The 17163-nt window shown below is 41.0% G+C and overlaps 1 protein-coding gene across 5 annotated transcripts in view; it reads right to left on the minus strand.

The window, feature by feature from the left end:
• The window catches only part of TMCC3 (transmembrane and coiled-coil domain family 3), a 68335-nt gene that overhangs the window by 11441 nt on the left and 39731 nt on the right, over positions 1–17163 (minus strand). Inside the window, exon 1 of one of the 5 annotated variants that reach the window (XM_021387313.1) lies at positions 16768–17011. The exons of 2 other annotated variants lie outside the window; for them this stretch is intronic. In XM_021387313.1, coding sequence (XP_021242988.1) covers positions 16768–16875 — 108 coding nt within the window. In that variant the 5' untranslated portion in view covers positions 16876–17011. Of the gene's footprint in view, positions 1–5227; positions 6209–16556; positions 16740–16767; positions 17012–17163 lie in introns of those variants that run through there. 2 more of the 5 variants (XM_021387626.1, XM_021387563.1) reach the window with 2 other exon arrangements.

Genomic DNA, 17163 nt, shown 5'->3' on the forward strand with positions numbered 1-17163 from the left:
ACTTTCATTAAAACTTAATAGAAACTGGCAGTCTCCCAGTAAGAAAATATAATTTGTTGCGATAATAGAAGGTTTAATGCCAGCAGCCTTCCTGGCTAAGCCTCTTCTGTGTGAATTTATGAAGCCAGAACAACCTGCCTGCCTGCCCTTCCAACCATGGCATTGCTGATGTGAAAGGGTCCCTGGCAGAGTTGAGATCTGGCAGTGGTAAAAAGCAGGTAAGGTAGAAGTTCACCTTTCCTGTCCTCCAAAATAAATAGATGCTTGAAAAAAAATGCAAACTGAACAGCTCTGGGTTTGACAATTTCTTCAGGTTAATGGTGACACTTAAGACTTGGAGACTCTTCCAAGGATCAAACCAGCGCTGCAGACTGCATTTTGTAGACAAACATAGACATTTGCAGACTGCTCTGCATTTTACCAGTTTGCTTAAAATCATTAATATTGAGCCATATGCTTAATTATTGAAAAGGGATACAAGTCATTTGTAGAGACAGAAACGTATATGATTTAATATCATATGCCATACGCATTTGATGGAAAATACACTTCAGTGATGCCATCTCATTTTTGTATTTAGCACAGATGCAACACACGGATGGGATGGCGTTTCATATTTATTACTACAACATCTAATTTGAAAGGTGACAAAAGCCACAGGAGGCTCAAAGCTAACTTCGATTTTTTGTATTTATTATTATTATTGAACAAGTCTTAGAAATATAAGTATAGCAGAAAAAAACAGCTTTCACAGATCACTTTTTTGAAGTGGTAATACTCATAATACCATTATGGTAGCTAAAATATGTACTTTAATTATTAAAAAAAAAAAGTTTTACATAGGACACTTGGATCTTTCCAAAGACTCACATGGGAAAGAAGAACAACCAAGGCAAAGAGCTGCTTAGATACTAGATCTATACCCCATTTCGCGGATATTTCTTTAAATACATTTACTAGGTCTGAACAAATTCAGCAAAGAGAAAAAGCTAAGCATAAAACAATTGTTTCCTGAAACAACCAAAGACATTTCTGAATAAGCTTTGGCACAAAAGCGTACTATAATAAATCACTGACTTGCATATACACACAAGACAGATCCATCACTGATATTACTGAGGACAAGCTGTACATACTTCCAAGAATGGGTGGGTCCATCTCTAACCTCTACACAGCCCTGAGTGTTTACTTCCTGAGTACAAAATACTCCAAAAATACCCTGTAATAATTGGATATAAGCCCAATCAGATCCCTTCTCCCTCATGTCCTCTCCCTCACTGGAGTTTCCAGCAGCCAGCAAGGTCTGCCTTCGTGCCTGCGCCTTCCTGGAACCTCAAGGTCATAACAGCAGTAGGGAAAGAAAAACAACAGTGTCAAGGGATTGCATCAGCTGACAGATTCATTGCTTTTGCATGCAAGGAAAGGTAGAGCTGAAGAATCAATTAGTACGTGGTTAATCTACTTCTGAAACGAGCAAAACAATTGCAGGTTTAGTTTAAATCCTGTGAAGTTTAGAATAGTCTAGATTCCCCAAACACTGCTAGGAGTAGTTTTTTCCTATCTTAAGGGACTGAGAGCTCAGCAAGGGCACAGGAGAGTTGTAACCAAGCCATTCCCCTGAGCGCATCGGGCCAAAGCAGCAGTGGGTAAAAGGCAACCTGCCATTCATAGAGAAGCATTTAGAACACAACAGTGCTTTAAAAATGCAAGCACGGACAAAAGGGCAGGGACTGTATCAGCATTTTGATGATACCCAGGTTTTCTCATTCACCATCTGCAAAAGTAACCAAAGCTCACATGTGCAGGCCACGCTAACCACGAGCCCAAAAGGACCCACGTGCCCAGATGTCACGGTTAAGATCGTAAACCTGCAGGTATCTGTGGGAAAGGGTAGCATGAGGATGGAAACCGCAGAATGGACAAGAACTTCATTCTTAAAAGCCTGTGTAGATGGGCTGTTGTAATGCCTGACTGCGACGCGCAAAGCAGAAGTAGGTGGTTATTTCTTCCACAAAGATCCTGGGTGGGGTCCACTTTGGAGAAAGAAACGTGTAGTGAGTAGAGCACAAAGAGCATGCAGCTTGCCCGCTGGCTGCTCAGATGAACAGCTTCCTCTGCTCCTCTGTGTCGAGAGCTTTCCACTGGCAAGCGAGAGCTCGGCCACCTAGGTTTGCGTGTCAAACTGAATTATGCTGTCTGTTTCATACCTTTCTTTTAGACTCTGTTAAGAAGTGGCATGATAGAGAAGATAGAAAAAGCATTTGCAAGACAGAGTCATTGAGTGCGCATACACATTGGGATTCAGAAAGCACGCACCTGTGTGTCCCCTCAGTAACAGAAACAAGCCACGAAGACACCCAGCCATAGCCTTATTCACCTAGGCTCAGATTACAGGTTTCGTTTTGTTCGTTTGTTGTATTCCTTCAGCCAAACAGCCTTGTCACCAGCCACCGCTGTGTAAGCCAAGCAAAAGCTTACATGAAAATTTAAGGCTATTAAGAACTTTAGAGGAATATCTGATCAGAGCTTAGAAAACAAAAACCCTGCAAGAAACATACAAAATAGGATAAGAGCAGCTCTAAAGCTTTTTAGTGTTTAGCAACAGCAGCAAAGATTACCAGGACTAATTCATTTTTCTTTCTCTTGCCAGGAACCATCCATACACCAGAATAGTGGTTCCAATGGGTAAAAGAACATGCAGCTGAACTTTTCTTAATTGTCAGCATATTCTCAAAGCACAGATGTGTTTGGGGAGGGAACTCTACCATTGCTTACAAATTCAGTGCTCCTTCTAAAATCCACAGGAAGAGAGTTCTTCATGGAAGGCTCAAACCTGTGCTTGATTATCACAGAAGTTTTAATTTATATAAAAATCAGTGCACAAAATTATTCCTGCGCAGTGTCTCACCTTCTGCTGTTGGTTTGATTTTTTGTTTCTTAAAAAGCTGCTTAATGATAACATCCAGAAGTAGCTGCACTCAATATATCATAACTAATCACATGGAGTTAAGAATACAGGAATGGGGGCAGACAGCAAATGTTGCTTCCGCTCTTTACCAGGGAAATCAGAGATCCAGGTTAAATGAAACCACCTGAAAAATGCTGGAGTCAATTAACATGAAAGACAGTTCCTTTACCATCAGCAGCTCCTCTACTGCCTGTCAAAACATGAATATTAAAGCCGTATGGAGCTCTCACCAAAACACAGGGGGGTTATTTCAGGTCACAGTTAAAAACTGGCTCCTGCCCAACAGCCCTAGTCCCATCAACATTTTGAACTGAAACACAGCTCTGTCTAATGTGTATATAACTTCTTTTTAAAGAATGAAATTGGTGAAGAGAGGGATGCAGATTACTAGGCAATACCAAATTCACCACTGGCACAAAATGACAGTTCCTGGAAAGCTAATGTCAGTACCAGATGGGGTCGGTTGTTTGTTTTTTCTTCCCCTTCCAATCTGTAGCTGCAGCAAGGAAATTTTCAAGGCTGTCCCACATACCCTTGTGCAGATATCTGGGCTTCTATATTCAAAGGCTGGGGAGCTCCAAGGTGGTTTCACCAGCAAGGCATCACACAGAGGCACACTAGCCAGCAGCCTTGGAGACTTATTGAAAACAAGAAATAACCTCTCATCCAATTCCTCATTAAAGGAATGAACTAAGGCCAAATTAGCTGGGTCACTGCTTGCCTGCAGTTAAGTGTTTCGATACAGTGTTGCTTCAGATTAACTCAACAACATGAGAACAATGGAGGGAAGAAGCAGTTTTCTGCTTAATTACTAACAACAAATCCTTCGAAACACAACATCCACTGAAAAGTCCCCTCTTTCACTACGCACGATGAGCCCCATTCCAGGTTGTTCCACAGCATAAAGCTGACACAAGCAAACCAGCTCCTGTACAAACAACTTCTGTGCCTGGACAAATTCAACAAACAAATCACCCTCCATTTACTGTCCAGCAGTCAATGCCAAATCACTGACCTGGCTAACGACAACAAAACAGAGATGAACTAACACTCACAGTTGGTTGCTGATAAGTTTCCTAAGGGGGCAAGAGGTGGGCACCACATCACATAATCACCTGTTCTGCTTCAAGTCAGTCGCACTGTTTAGATGAGCACCATTAATAAATGTTCACTGAAACTCGCTCTCCTAGCTTCTTAAAGTAAATGTCACTTTTGTGTCTAGGTTCCTTTTGTCTCAGGTTTCTGTAGCGATAAAAGGAAAGGCATAGGGGTCCCAAAGCCCCAGGTGCTACAGCGGTGCTTGTGAGACTCCTGCTCCCCCAAAGGAAAGCATCTTTCACCTGACACAGACCCCTCAAAACATGCCCAGTATGAATCAGCACAGGGCTGGCAGACTTTTGAAGAAGGATGCAAGGCATTCTGCATGTCTTCTTTCCAATTCATTGTTCAACTCAGTTTTAGTGTTTCTAACAAATGCTTCCTTCCATCCCAGCACCACTGTAACTCCTATAGATTTTCTTCCTCTCCCATTCCAGAAGAGCCTTTTTTATTTTTTAATTGTTCAAACAGGTGGCAAGAATGAAAATTTCCAGAACAGCGTGAAATACCCTGGATAGCCTGCTCCATATATGCTCAATTATTAAATCTCTTTCTATGAATGAGAATGTCTTAAAAATCCAGGCTCATCCCTGCCGTGACCACCACTTCTCACAGTGAAGCCTCTCCTTCTGATTTCCCACCATCAGGGATGTGGGGTGTGCTTTCCTTCACATCACTCCATTGTCCAGCTTTACAGATTATCTATTTGGTGTTAATTAAGCTACAGCAGGTCACCTGCTTCCCTCCACCAGTCCTTTCTCTTTCACAATCAGTTTTTTTTGCTTTAATTGCCAGTCAGATTGCCTAGGCCATTCCTGAGATCCCAGCTCCTGGAAACATGCAAGTATATGAGATATTCTCAGCAAACATGACTAGAAGTTTCTTGTCATAGGTTGGAGAGAAATAACTTCCACATCTAACTTCATAGTCAATGACCAATGAAGTCCTCCTTCCCCCAGAGCATAAACAATGATTTGGAAATTTTTATAAAGTATGATTAAAAAGTACAATCCACAACAATTCAAATTGGAATCTGACATTGATTTCTGGAAGTCTCATTAATGATTTTTTTATTGCTTTGAGCCAGTAACACTTATATAAAACCTATTTTGTTATAGAAGCATTAAGACTGAACTAAGAGAGAATTTTGGAGACAAATACCTCAAATCCAGGCAGTGACCCTCATGTGCAAAAGACCCAACACACGGCTATTTTGTTTGTTTTAACTGCCGCAAAACTTCCATTTATAAACAACAGAACAATAGCTCCATCACGCATAAGATCTTTTCATTTGCGTTAATGTTGTGGCAGCACATCCTGAGTGCATAAACAATCACATCTTGTCCTGTACACAAACTGAGCCACTCGCTCAAGCAGCCTGCTGCTTCTTCCTTTTTTTGCCCTCTTCCTCCTCAGCACGCTGGGCTGACAGCGTAGAAGCTCAGAACCCTTCTGTTACATCAGCAGCTCTCTGTCTATGCAGAGGACTCTCAGTTCATTTCGATATAAAGCCCTAATCAAAAGATACAGTCTGCTTCACTACGTGGTGTGACTAGCAGCCATGGGCTGCCTGAAAAGGAGAGTAGATGCCAGCTTTCACCGCTAAGGGAATTCTTGGGGAACTTACCAAAGTGGCTTAGATCCCCTTTTTATTTAAGAGTGCACACGTCTGATCTTCATCCCACCTCTGACTTTCTGATATTAGGGGTTCAAGCAGTGCTTGTCCATTCGGTTCAGTACCCAGCCGCCCTCCTGCTAGGTATCAGCAAGAATCTGATAGATAGCAATCAGACAGATATGCTGTTCTAAGCACTCTAAGGTCTCTCCTTCCCGCTCTTGCCCTTATGCTTCAGGCTGCTCTCCATTTTGAAGAGTGCCCTGTTGACTTCTCCGCAATAACTCGATTGTATTTTCACAAATAACATTTTTTTTTTTTTAACAAAGGTTAGTTACTCATACACACGAGCAAGCGTTCAGTATTTGTCACATCACACCTATACAAAGTATATTTTTTCAGTTGTGTTTCTATACCCGATATCAAAGGCTCGATACTGATAGCATCAGCAAGGCCAAAGGCAGAGACCTGCAGGGACATAACTGATTAACAATACTCTGAATGAACTCTGGAGAGAAAACAACTTAATCACAGTGCAGTAAGCACCAAAATTCCCTGCAGAGTCAGTGGATTTAACCTCATGTCTCCTGAAGATCACAACAACAGAACTTTAAAGCATTTTCTTGCTTAACTTTTTTTTTTTTAAGCCAGAATATCTTTTCTTTTTTTTTAATTATTTTTTTTATTTGTATAGATGGGACAATATAAAACACACTGCTTTGATTTGGACGGTTGGACTAGGTGATCTTCAAGGTTGGAAAGGGCCTCCATGATTCTATGATTCCTAGATGCAAGTAGGCAGCACCTTATACATCTCTTCTCCCAGTGACACATATTCAGGAAATTTTACTTGAACTGACAAAGAGCTCTAAAGTGTCAGAGATGATGACGTTTTTCAGCCAACAAATGACTATTTTAGGGGACTGGGATGGAAATCATCCTGCTCACTTTATAGAGGGTGACAAAGGGTCAATACAACCACAGGAACATTCCGATTCATATACAGGCCACAATTAGCTAAGTGTCAATTGGTATATTTGCTGCACTAATTGCCTGTTTGTTTGTTGTGAGGGAAGAAAAACCTTGTGGAAGCCGACAAAAAATTTTAAATGAACTCTTTGGTTAAGTGTCCTGAAGGAACCATATATTAAATCATAATTTTCACACCATACTTTTCAAATACTAACAGATTACAGAGGATATCTCAATACAGAGAAACTGTATTGTAGAGAATTTTCACAAGCCAGTAAGATAACGTCAATTAATTAAAAAACTGAAATGCAAAAAGCTCAGCCAACTGAAAAGGAAATCAAAGAGATTCACTCAATTAGAGAGGAATAAAACCCTGCAGTGAAGTGTTTATCTAATCTCAGAAATATGCCTATCCTTAGAGGACACATCCCCAATTAGCTGGATTTATTAACCTGAATTAATTTGAGATAGCAATTCAGACAATTTCAGAAGATAAACTGAGCTTAATTATACTTATGTCACCACTGTAACAAAAGTGTTAATCACAGGTTTTGAAGTTTCAGGGACAAAGGAAGAAACTATTCTCTAAACAACGGGGAGTTGAGTCACAAACCTGGGGAGCGCTGTACAAAACCCCTGATGCCATTCCAAACAAACTCGAGTGGTAAGAGCTGGGCATTGTTTGGGTAACGCTGGCAAACTCACGCAGATAGAGATTACAGTTTGCAAACAGAAAATACATCCACCTCTGTTTGGCCAGAACTCAAATGCCAAAGGCGGAACCAACTCCTTCCAATTCTGAAGGCTCGTTACAAAGCTCAGTGCCTTCACCCCCACCCGCAAGGCACGTCTGATGAACACCCCTCCATGCAGTGCAAGCACACAGAGAATGCATATTAGTTACAACATTTAGGCACAAATACAGTGCTCAGAAACTAAGTAAAAAAAAAAAAACCACACAAAACCAAACATAGGTTGGTGAGATTAGAATGGGAGGCATGAAACAGTAGTGACTTTGTCTAACAGCCTGCTGGGAAGGCTCAAACTGTACCATCGCACAGCACAGGTAACTGCAGAGAGCGTGATAAGAGAGGCAGAAGGAAAACTGTGCCCAAATTCATCAGTCCTAATCTGCTCAAACTGTGCTGCTAATCTAAAAGTCAGTTAATACAGTGAAATTAAAAACCACTTATCACAGACATTGTAATTGTGAAGGATGATAAAATATTACAGATTAATTTTATGGAATTTCCTTGCTGCACTAATACATTTAAGCGAAATTGTGCTCAATACAGCATGTACCTATTCAAGAGCTATCATGGCAGGCAACAGGGCCAAAAAGACAACAGCAGCAACCCAACTGCAGCTCTGTGATTCACAAAAGAAAAGGATGCAGTGGGGGCTTCTCACTGGCTTCATATTAGCAAGGACCATTTGTATTAACAAGGATCACTGGCTGATCAAATAGGTTTTCTGGAAGAGAAAACCCCAGTACTTGTTGTTAGAATACAGCAGCAAAGCCAGCTTTATGCAGAGGTAAGTACAGGTGGCTACGGAAAAAATCATGTCTACATTGACAGCAACATGCTTATTCATGCTGAGTTTGTGTATTTTTCTTTTCAGTTATCTTTCCTCTTATCTAGCTTTTGCTCTAGTATTTGCAGTTCCATCTTTTTATCTGAAATGAGTTTCATTATACTGTTTTTTTCTGGGATCCATTTTACCTGGCACAATGTTTGCCAAAAGTTACAAAAACTGCCAAAGAACACATTAATGTTTCTTAAGACCTTTATGGGAGGAGATACAGGAAATGAAGACCAGCATTGAATAGTCTGTTTTTTGTTGTTGGTTTTTTTTTTTTTTTAATGCGAGGAGTTATTTATGTTACATCACATAAGTACCAAGTGTTTATTCTGGATACTACAAAATCCAATGCGTATGACTTAAGGCAACCTAAATGTTTGAATGGATACTTGACACAACTGGCCAGATTGCTTAGTTAACCAAGCAACCTTAAAAGAGGATATTTTGCCACATCCTCAGTAGTGTCTATTATCAAATGCAGTGGTTAAATCAGGCTGTATAAATGCATACAATAAAGACACAATTTTCAAGTTCAGGACTAGCATAGACCTCTGTTTTACCCCAACAATCTCTCCCAACATTGGAGGTAAGATTCATTTGCTACCAAGAAACAAAGCTAATACTACATTGTTTGAGTGGAAATGGTGATAGGAGTTATTCATATTTCATCTAACAAGAACTTGATGGAGCAAAAAGACATTTCAGATTCTCAAACTGCCATAACCTTGGTTAGCTAGAGCAGGTTAGCACGCACTTCTGCAACAAGAGTAGAAGCTACTGCTTTTCCGCTTGGCCAACTTGTGGCACAAATGCTCACCATCCGTGACTTACACTTTCCAGGAACTGAGTCACAGAGCGCCCTGAGCACCTGCTCTGCGACGTGGATGAAAACAACAGAAGATGCTCAGGGTTTTCTTAATAGTTCATTTGCACATAATAACGTTCAATAGAAAGTCACCATCTCCCTGACCAAACCACAGAGAATGAGGAGAGCCTCATTCAAGCCACTGTCACAGTTTGACGTAACATAGCACAACAGTTGCACTCACCTAATTGTAATGTTCCAGCAGGAAGCGAGAGGCTAGCCAGCTCAGGGAATTGTGTTGCCCTTGTTCTTTGACAATTACAGCACAACAGAAACATTTGAAGCAGGATACAGAAGTTCAGTCATACGACTCCCTACCTGCCTTCCCAATATAATTTTATTAAGCCACAGAATACTGCATTAAGTCTGATGGTCTTTTTAAAGCAGCTTGTAATCTCAATTCAGAGCGTTCTACACAAATTATCAACAGAAAACTGCATGTGTTCAGCATCCATTCAAGCTAAACATAGAATTCTGAGAAACACTCTATAGACATAAACACTGGTTTCCAAAATGCTGGCTCCTAGTATTAAACTTAGATTTTTCTATTTTTAGGGCTATGGAGATGTTAGCCGCCTATTCACTGATATGATTTGATTAGAAATGAAGCCACAATCAATATTCCATTCCTAGCCTGCCTGCATCCCTCTCCTTTGAACTTTCTGAACAGATTCATTTTTTCCTCTTTCAAGTTGCCATTCAGTCGGACTAAAAGGATATGCTTTATCACACGGTTGGTTTTGGTGTAAAAGATTTATAAACATATTACCATATTCAGTCATAGCAACAGCACAGAAAAAAAGGAACAAAGCACAGCACAGTGGGAAAGGAAGCAGACAAGAGCCCTGCTGTCCTTGAAGGCCGAGCACAGCTCCTGGCAGCACCGTACCTGTGTGGGGAGCCCTGGGGCAGCCTGCATCTGAACATCTGTAAGGAGCTGGGCGCTCCAAACAGGAGACCTCACACTGCTCGAAGTGGAAAAGCACAAAAACCCCAAAGCACAGTGCTCAGTTTAAAAGATCAAGGCATTAGGAAATTGCCTAAGTGGTTTTTTCTTCCCCCCCCATCTCTCATTTGGTCATGTCCTTGGAGTAATTTAACCAGCATAAAGCACAGTCTATAAATCAGATATTTAGCGCTCTCAACAGGCAGACGAAGCTCTGTTTCCACCATTACACCCTCAAACACATGCCTCCTGTGAGACGAGCCAGACAGTCCCAAACTAATTACAACTTCCACCCGGTGAGTTAATACTCTACACTGTGCTACACATTGGAAAAAAAAAAAAACAAAAAAACAACATTCTCCAGCCAGACCTCCTAAAGAAGCAGGCTACAAATACCCTCACTTGCTACAGTCAATTACTTGGCAAGTTTGAGAAGCATACAAATTGCACCATAGCTCTTTCACAAGTCAATGGTGCCAAGAGTTCCTCAAGCAAATCCCACTCCCCTTCAGCAACTGCTCTTCGCTCACCCATGAAGCCTGCCATCCCTCGACTTCAATTCAATCATCTGTAAGGAACATTTTTACCAATTACGTCACTGAAAATTCCACAGCGTATGTCCAGGTTTTGCAAGTGCTGCCATGAAACAAGTCCGGAAACTCAGGAGCCCTGTGGATCGAGGTCATGTTCCATCTCAGAGACCTTCCCAGAAAAACCTGCACTTGCTATTCAAAGAGCACCATGGTTTGTACTCTATCTCAGCTAGGGCGGAAGCTTGTAAATTTGCAAACAGTCATGAAACTCTTTGGGAGCTGTAATGCCTTGCACAGGGCAAAGCCCTTCATACAACACAAAAAAGAAAACCACCAACACAAGGAAACCTCCCCACCGCCTCAAAAGGGAAAAAAAAAGGCACAAATTAGAAGTCTGCCTGCACACAGATGTGCAGATGTGTGGTGATGCTGGTACTAACAAGGAAACACCACAATATTTTTGCTTCATGGAATAAGCTGAAGCAGTTAATTATTTGTCCCATTTAGTCTGTAGGCTTTTTTCTTGCTTTTGATGATCTTCCTTGTTCATTTACTGTTTTAACAAGAGTGTCATAAAAATAAATATCAATACAGAAATAAATACACCAGGTGTTACGCTCCTTTGTGTAATTCAGAAATATTTAGACAGCAGCCATATAGCCTGAAAGCAAAATGATCAGAAAGGCTCGTTGAGCCTTTCTGCTAGCTGAAAGCCAAAGATTTACCCACATTGAAAAAAAGCTCTATGTCCAAACAGTTTTAGATTAGCTAGGTCATAGATGCTGGGGCCACCACCATGCAGAGCATCCATGTAACGATTCTCAAGTACATTTAAAGCCAAGTAAAATAGATCAGTAAAACAGCTAGTTCTTATTTGTTTACCTGTTTATTGAAAAGCTGTTTCCCTCCCTCTCACTGCAAAGATGGTGATGTATAGTTTCTGGTGTTGACTTCACAATACAGGTTTTAAAATGTCTATGCACTGTGCTGTGCATAAAATGGTGTTTAGCATGCAGAGCTGGGGTTGTGGGTCAGCAGAGCATAAATAATAGACTTATGACGTGGAATAATACAAAATTTATAGCATTTTACCACTGCTCAAATCTTCTAGGTGGCTTCTGGGTCACATGAGGTAATAGAGAAGAAGAAAAGGTCTCACCATGTTTACAATACAATATTGTGATATTTGATTACCTAAAGTACAGGGCTTGAAACTCTTGCGTCAGAACTGCCTATAAGTTTTCTTACAGTTCTATCATTAAGGAATCTTCCTGGAAATACATCCTGGAAAGGTCATTATTCCAAGAGGTACATGATTTCATTACACATGGCAAAAACCTCACAGACTGTGTAAATTTTAACCCAGTCTTTGAGCTTTTATTACAAGCTGCAATGCTGAGACCCACCTAGGACTAGTTTGTTGCTGTCAGACAAAATCTCACAGAGCAATTAAAAGAAAATCGAATGGCTTCAGTGGATGCTATCACAGGCTGGTTCCGTAAGAGTCTGCTGTATGTGAGGGTACATGTCACCACTGACAGACTTGGCAGCCTGAAGGCATTCCTAAGAGGGAATAAATCCAGCCCAGTCAAAACGATTTCAGAGCAGAAGAATTACCAGAGTTGGAGTATTATGTCTTATGATCACCTTCTTAGAAGTTCTCGTTATAACAGCAGAATGTAAAAGTTACACGTGGTAGTTCTAGATATCTGCCTCTGGAATATAAGCTGCTGGAACGGTTTGAGCAGTACTTTTGACAAGCAAAAAGGCAAATCTGGGAAGAACCCCACTAGATGCAAGAGGAGTTGCAGTGACAAATTCCATCTAAAGCTTGCATTGAGATAATTGTGCCAGATGTAATCAATGATCTGTTCCAGAGGAATTTGTCTTCCCCGCCCCCCCTTCAAAGCACATGGACACTAGGATGTGAAATATGAGCCTGAACTGAAAAGAACAAAAACGAATCACCTTTAAACCAGCCACAGGTTCCAAGTATTAAAACATGATCTATTTATTTCTCTTTTTGTTAGTGTTGTCTCCAGAACCTGCTCAGCATGAATACACTGTGATCTCCTGCCCACAGAAGATCAAGTGTCACAACTGCTTTCACTGTTGAAACATTCAAGGATTGCTGTTAGGCCAAAAGTAAACAAAGCATGGCTTTGACAACCAGACACTTGATCTGTGCTTAGATTTAGATGGCACATAGCTCCTGAAGCCACCTCAGATGAAATTTCATCCTCAATCTGATACCACAGGCAGCTGACATCTTGCACATCATAACGCTGCTACCTGCAAATCAGAACCTCTAGACTCGTAAGGCTGTGCTTTGTCTCATCCATGGCTTGGATGGCATCCACGAGTGATGATGGCACCCACTTTGGCAGGGGAAGCTGAATCAGTTGCTGCTCCAGGTAAAGCAGCAAAGCCTGGAGCGTTTCACCGTTAAGCTCAGGAAAGACACTGCAGGGTGTTTCAGTGCTTCCCGGCATTCAGGAGGATGCCACGCACAAGGACTTCAAATCACAGCCTACTGGTTAAGTGCAAGTTCATGAGCTTATCCCTCACCTGAGCTCAAGTTTCTCCCTTTACTTTCTTTCAGGCCTTCTTCTCTCTATAATTTTTGTGAACTGTTCAGTTTGCAGTTCCTGCTCTGTTACTACTTCCCTCCCACTTCTCTGTCTACTTACTGTGTCACTGTCGGGTACCTTCCCCATAATTACAGGATCAAACAACTCCCCAGAATTTCCTGACTTGATTTAGGTTTTACTCATCTCTGTGTGAAGAGGTGTTGTAGCTAGGACCAAACTTTATAACATTAATAACAGAAACATGCAACTTGTCATAAGCGGTGCAACTTCCTGTAGATCATACCAGTACCAACCCACATTTTTGTCTCTTTGAAGAAAATCTCCCTCTGTCCAAGCAGGATTTTTCTAGTGGGTCATTCCTGGTCTCTGAAAACGCCTTATCAAACATACGGATACACTTACACTTGCATAACTTTACAAGAAAAGCCACAGCAGCTTTTATTCTAGCAGCATAATAGTAAGTTAACAGCAGCAATACCATGCAGCTGCAGAACTATGACAATATGCATGTGGAATGATGAGCTTCATAAGGCATGTAACGAGCTCTGATGCTCACTCAGCCTTTCCCATCAGCCTGCCTGGAAGTTCCTGGAAGAAACTTTCCTCTCTTGTGTCTGCACCTTCAGTTATCAGAAGTGCAAGAAAGAATGAGAAGGATCATAGATTTTAAGAACAAACGAACAAAAAGAGAACTCGCACAAAACTTTGCCAAAACTGAAAGCTTAAGCGCTGAGGTATGAAACACCATCATCTACTCACACAGCTCTCCAGGCTGCCACTTGCCTGTCAAGCAAAAACACCTGCTTTAAAACCTACCGTTGCACTGTCCTGCAGACACCGCGGGAGGCAGAGACTATTTCAGTTGCACAAGAAAATATCCTGTCCATCTCTTCTAGCTATTTTTCCTAAACTTGCAGCAATTAAGTCATTTGCTATCTGCATAATAAAAAGAACTAGCATCTTTTTGTCTCTCGGTGCCACTCAAATAACAAGGTCTGTATGCAACAGTTCAAGAGTAGTTTTAGATGACCGAAATAGAGCTGTAACTCTAAACAGTCTACAAGTCTTCACGTAGGCAGTCTGAAGGCTACATGCTTCAGGCAAATGTTGCCGTTTCAAATGATGCACTTAGCCAACCATTTCCCAAATTCTTTTTCCTGTTATTTCACATGCTTAAAAGACTTCTTCTGAAGAGCGTATTCTCTCCTTTTTCAGGGATTTCTCTGTAATGTCTTCCTAATAATCTACTAGCTGAGGTATTGATATCACACCCTGTTGCCAGGGAAATCGGTTCAGATGCAAAATTACCATGACATCACTGTAGAAATCAATGGGGAAGAAATACTCCATCAAAGATGAATCATTTGTTTAGTCATAAATGTCCTTAGCGACAAGCATTGGGGGAGTGGGGGAAAAAGCAGTAGCTTCCTCATCAGTTAAGATGACTGAGCTAGGAAATAACCGTTGGGTTCTAGGTGCTCTGCAGCTTCGGACATTTCAGTTTTGAGGAAGATACCCCAGGCACCAAACTGACCATGGTGGCATTCCTCTCCAAAGGGACACTGCAACCTGAGGTCTATGGGGAGACTGCAGAAGCGAGTAGGGCAGTGGCTCAGCAGTGAGAACATGCTTGGTAAGAGGAAAACTGCTCACATGACAGATGTGTTTGGAAGAAATATGCTGTTGCTGCTTTCAGGGCACTGTACTATGCTGCTTTATGTTCTCAGGCTGTAATGTTCACCACAAGCTCCAACCAGTTTGGAGCTTACCAAAAACTACACCCATCACTACCTGATATACTGACAGGAATAAAATGAAGCCTTGGAACTTGATTTCCATACACTGTTTTTCACCTCTCCAGTAAACGCACTACACAAATAATGCCATCCAGCTACTTCTAAAATGCTAGGCTTAAATTGACTTATACCCCTAAATAATTCACCGCTGAGGAGTGCTGATTGCACTCCAGTTTCAAATCAAGCAGCAAGGGTTTGTCACTGCTGAGATTCCTCTGCATGTATTTCCTGACTTAAAAACCCCAGGCTGCTGGCTGCAAAAACTTTAACTGTTATGACTGTGCAGCCCATGATATTTTAAAACACAGTAAATTTTTTTTCAATAAATATATTCATGAATGATTTTCTTCAGCTAGTCATGGAACAGCAAGTACCAGCAGAAAATAGCTTACATCCTTTGGAACACTTTCTTGGACAATTCTGCTCTATATATTAGATATTAGAAACAGTAATAGATTCAAAAAACAAAGTTTCAGTATCATCTTAAGTGTTAACTATCAGATTATGGGTATTAACACAGAGGCCTAAAGTTTGGCAAGGAAAAATTGAATCTCAGTTGAAAAGTAACCTGCAATGCCCAACCTTGTACGCAGCAAAAAGCAACTCTTATTAAAAGTGAGAATTTATTTTTAATTAAAGTGCAGTACATGTAGACAAGTCACTGAGCACTTAAACACTTGCTAGGATTCTGCACAACGATCTATTAAAAAAGCAACATCTTTTAATATTTTTATTAATTTAATGGTCTTCTTGCTTCAGTGCTCATAAGATAAAAACATTCATGTCATGCACATGGCGTGATACATAGTGAAAACCCCCTAGAACTCTGCCAAGGCACCTAGATCCAGAAGTTCAGAAGCAGCCACCAGAGATACATAAATAAGGACTGTTCTTCCATATTGTATGGCAGCTAAGCACTACAGAAAGGAATTTCAAATATTTGACTTTGCTTTTTGTGTTCTCAAGCATCGATGAAAACAAATTCTCAAAAACTTATTCAGAACATCACTAAAACATGCACCTGAAGACAGTGAAAGAGTCAAGAATAATTAAGCGTACTTAGTGAATGGACAAAACCAACATAACGAAACAACACACTAGACAGCAGCGAACATGCTGTCATGTCTTGGAGAGAGAATTCAGAATGTAGATTGCTAAGAATGTTCTGTATATCACCCTTCATGTAAAGCATATGCCCAAATTTAGTTTACAGCAGTCTTCTGTGAATCATATATAACTCACAAAACGTAGGATAATAAATGAGATCAACAAATGATTAGAACAAAAACTTTAGTTTTAGTTTCCAACAACAAATATAACCATAGGAAAGGTTAAAAAGAAAACAAAAGTGAACTTACTGCCTTCTAACATTTTGGTGACTCATTCTTTATGCATCAACAAATACAGAACCCACTTCCTATGGCATGTGTTCTCAGTGAAGCAAGCAGTGGAGCTATGAGAAACGGACACATCAAAATGTGGATATAAAAATAACTGCACTTCATTTGTGGCAGCAAGCTCTTTGGCTGAGGAACACCAAGCACCACACCAGAACAAAGTGCTCTGATGTCAATATCTGCTTCTCTACCTGGCACACGTCGCTTCCCAGAGGCACACCATCTCATTCTGATATGGTCCACCTCTCTTCAGCACAGCACCTTTCTCTGGCCACCTATCAATTGCTAAGAGCACAGGAGTTGGCTACAATGCTGTCTCCCAGTCAAAACAGACTTCGCAGTGCTTCTGCAGAGATCTCTCTGGCAAGCCTACTTTTCTTTCTACGCTTCAGGAAGACATACCAAAGACATTAGAACACGTTCACCCCAGCATTCAGAGCAGAACATCAACACAGCTTTCACCGTTAACACTCTGAGTTCTTCATGACTCAACTGATATAACAGCCTCATTCAAGCCAGCTGCCTATCACAGGAGCACTCTATGGCACCAGCACAGACAGGTGACGTGCTGCACCTGACCGTTGGTTGAATAAGCACCAGCACTTACTGCACTTACCATCAGACAGACAACTTGACCCAATTAACTCCATACTCCTCCTGAAGGGAGCTGCTAGCAACACAATGCAAATAAGGCCACAGATGATTAAAAACATTTCCACAAAGAACTCTTCTTCAAGGCTAATTACATGCAAACTGATGATCAACCAAAAGGTAACAACATCAGGCTGTACTCAGAAC

The sequence above is a fragment of the Numida meleagris genome, chromosome 1, assembly GCF_002078875.1.
Source record: "Numida meleagris isolate 19003 breed g44 Domestic line chromosome 1, NumMel1.0, whole genome shotgun sequence".
Taxonomy (NCBI): Eukaryota; Metazoa; Chordata; class Aves; order Galliformes; family Numididae; genus Numida; species Numida meleagris.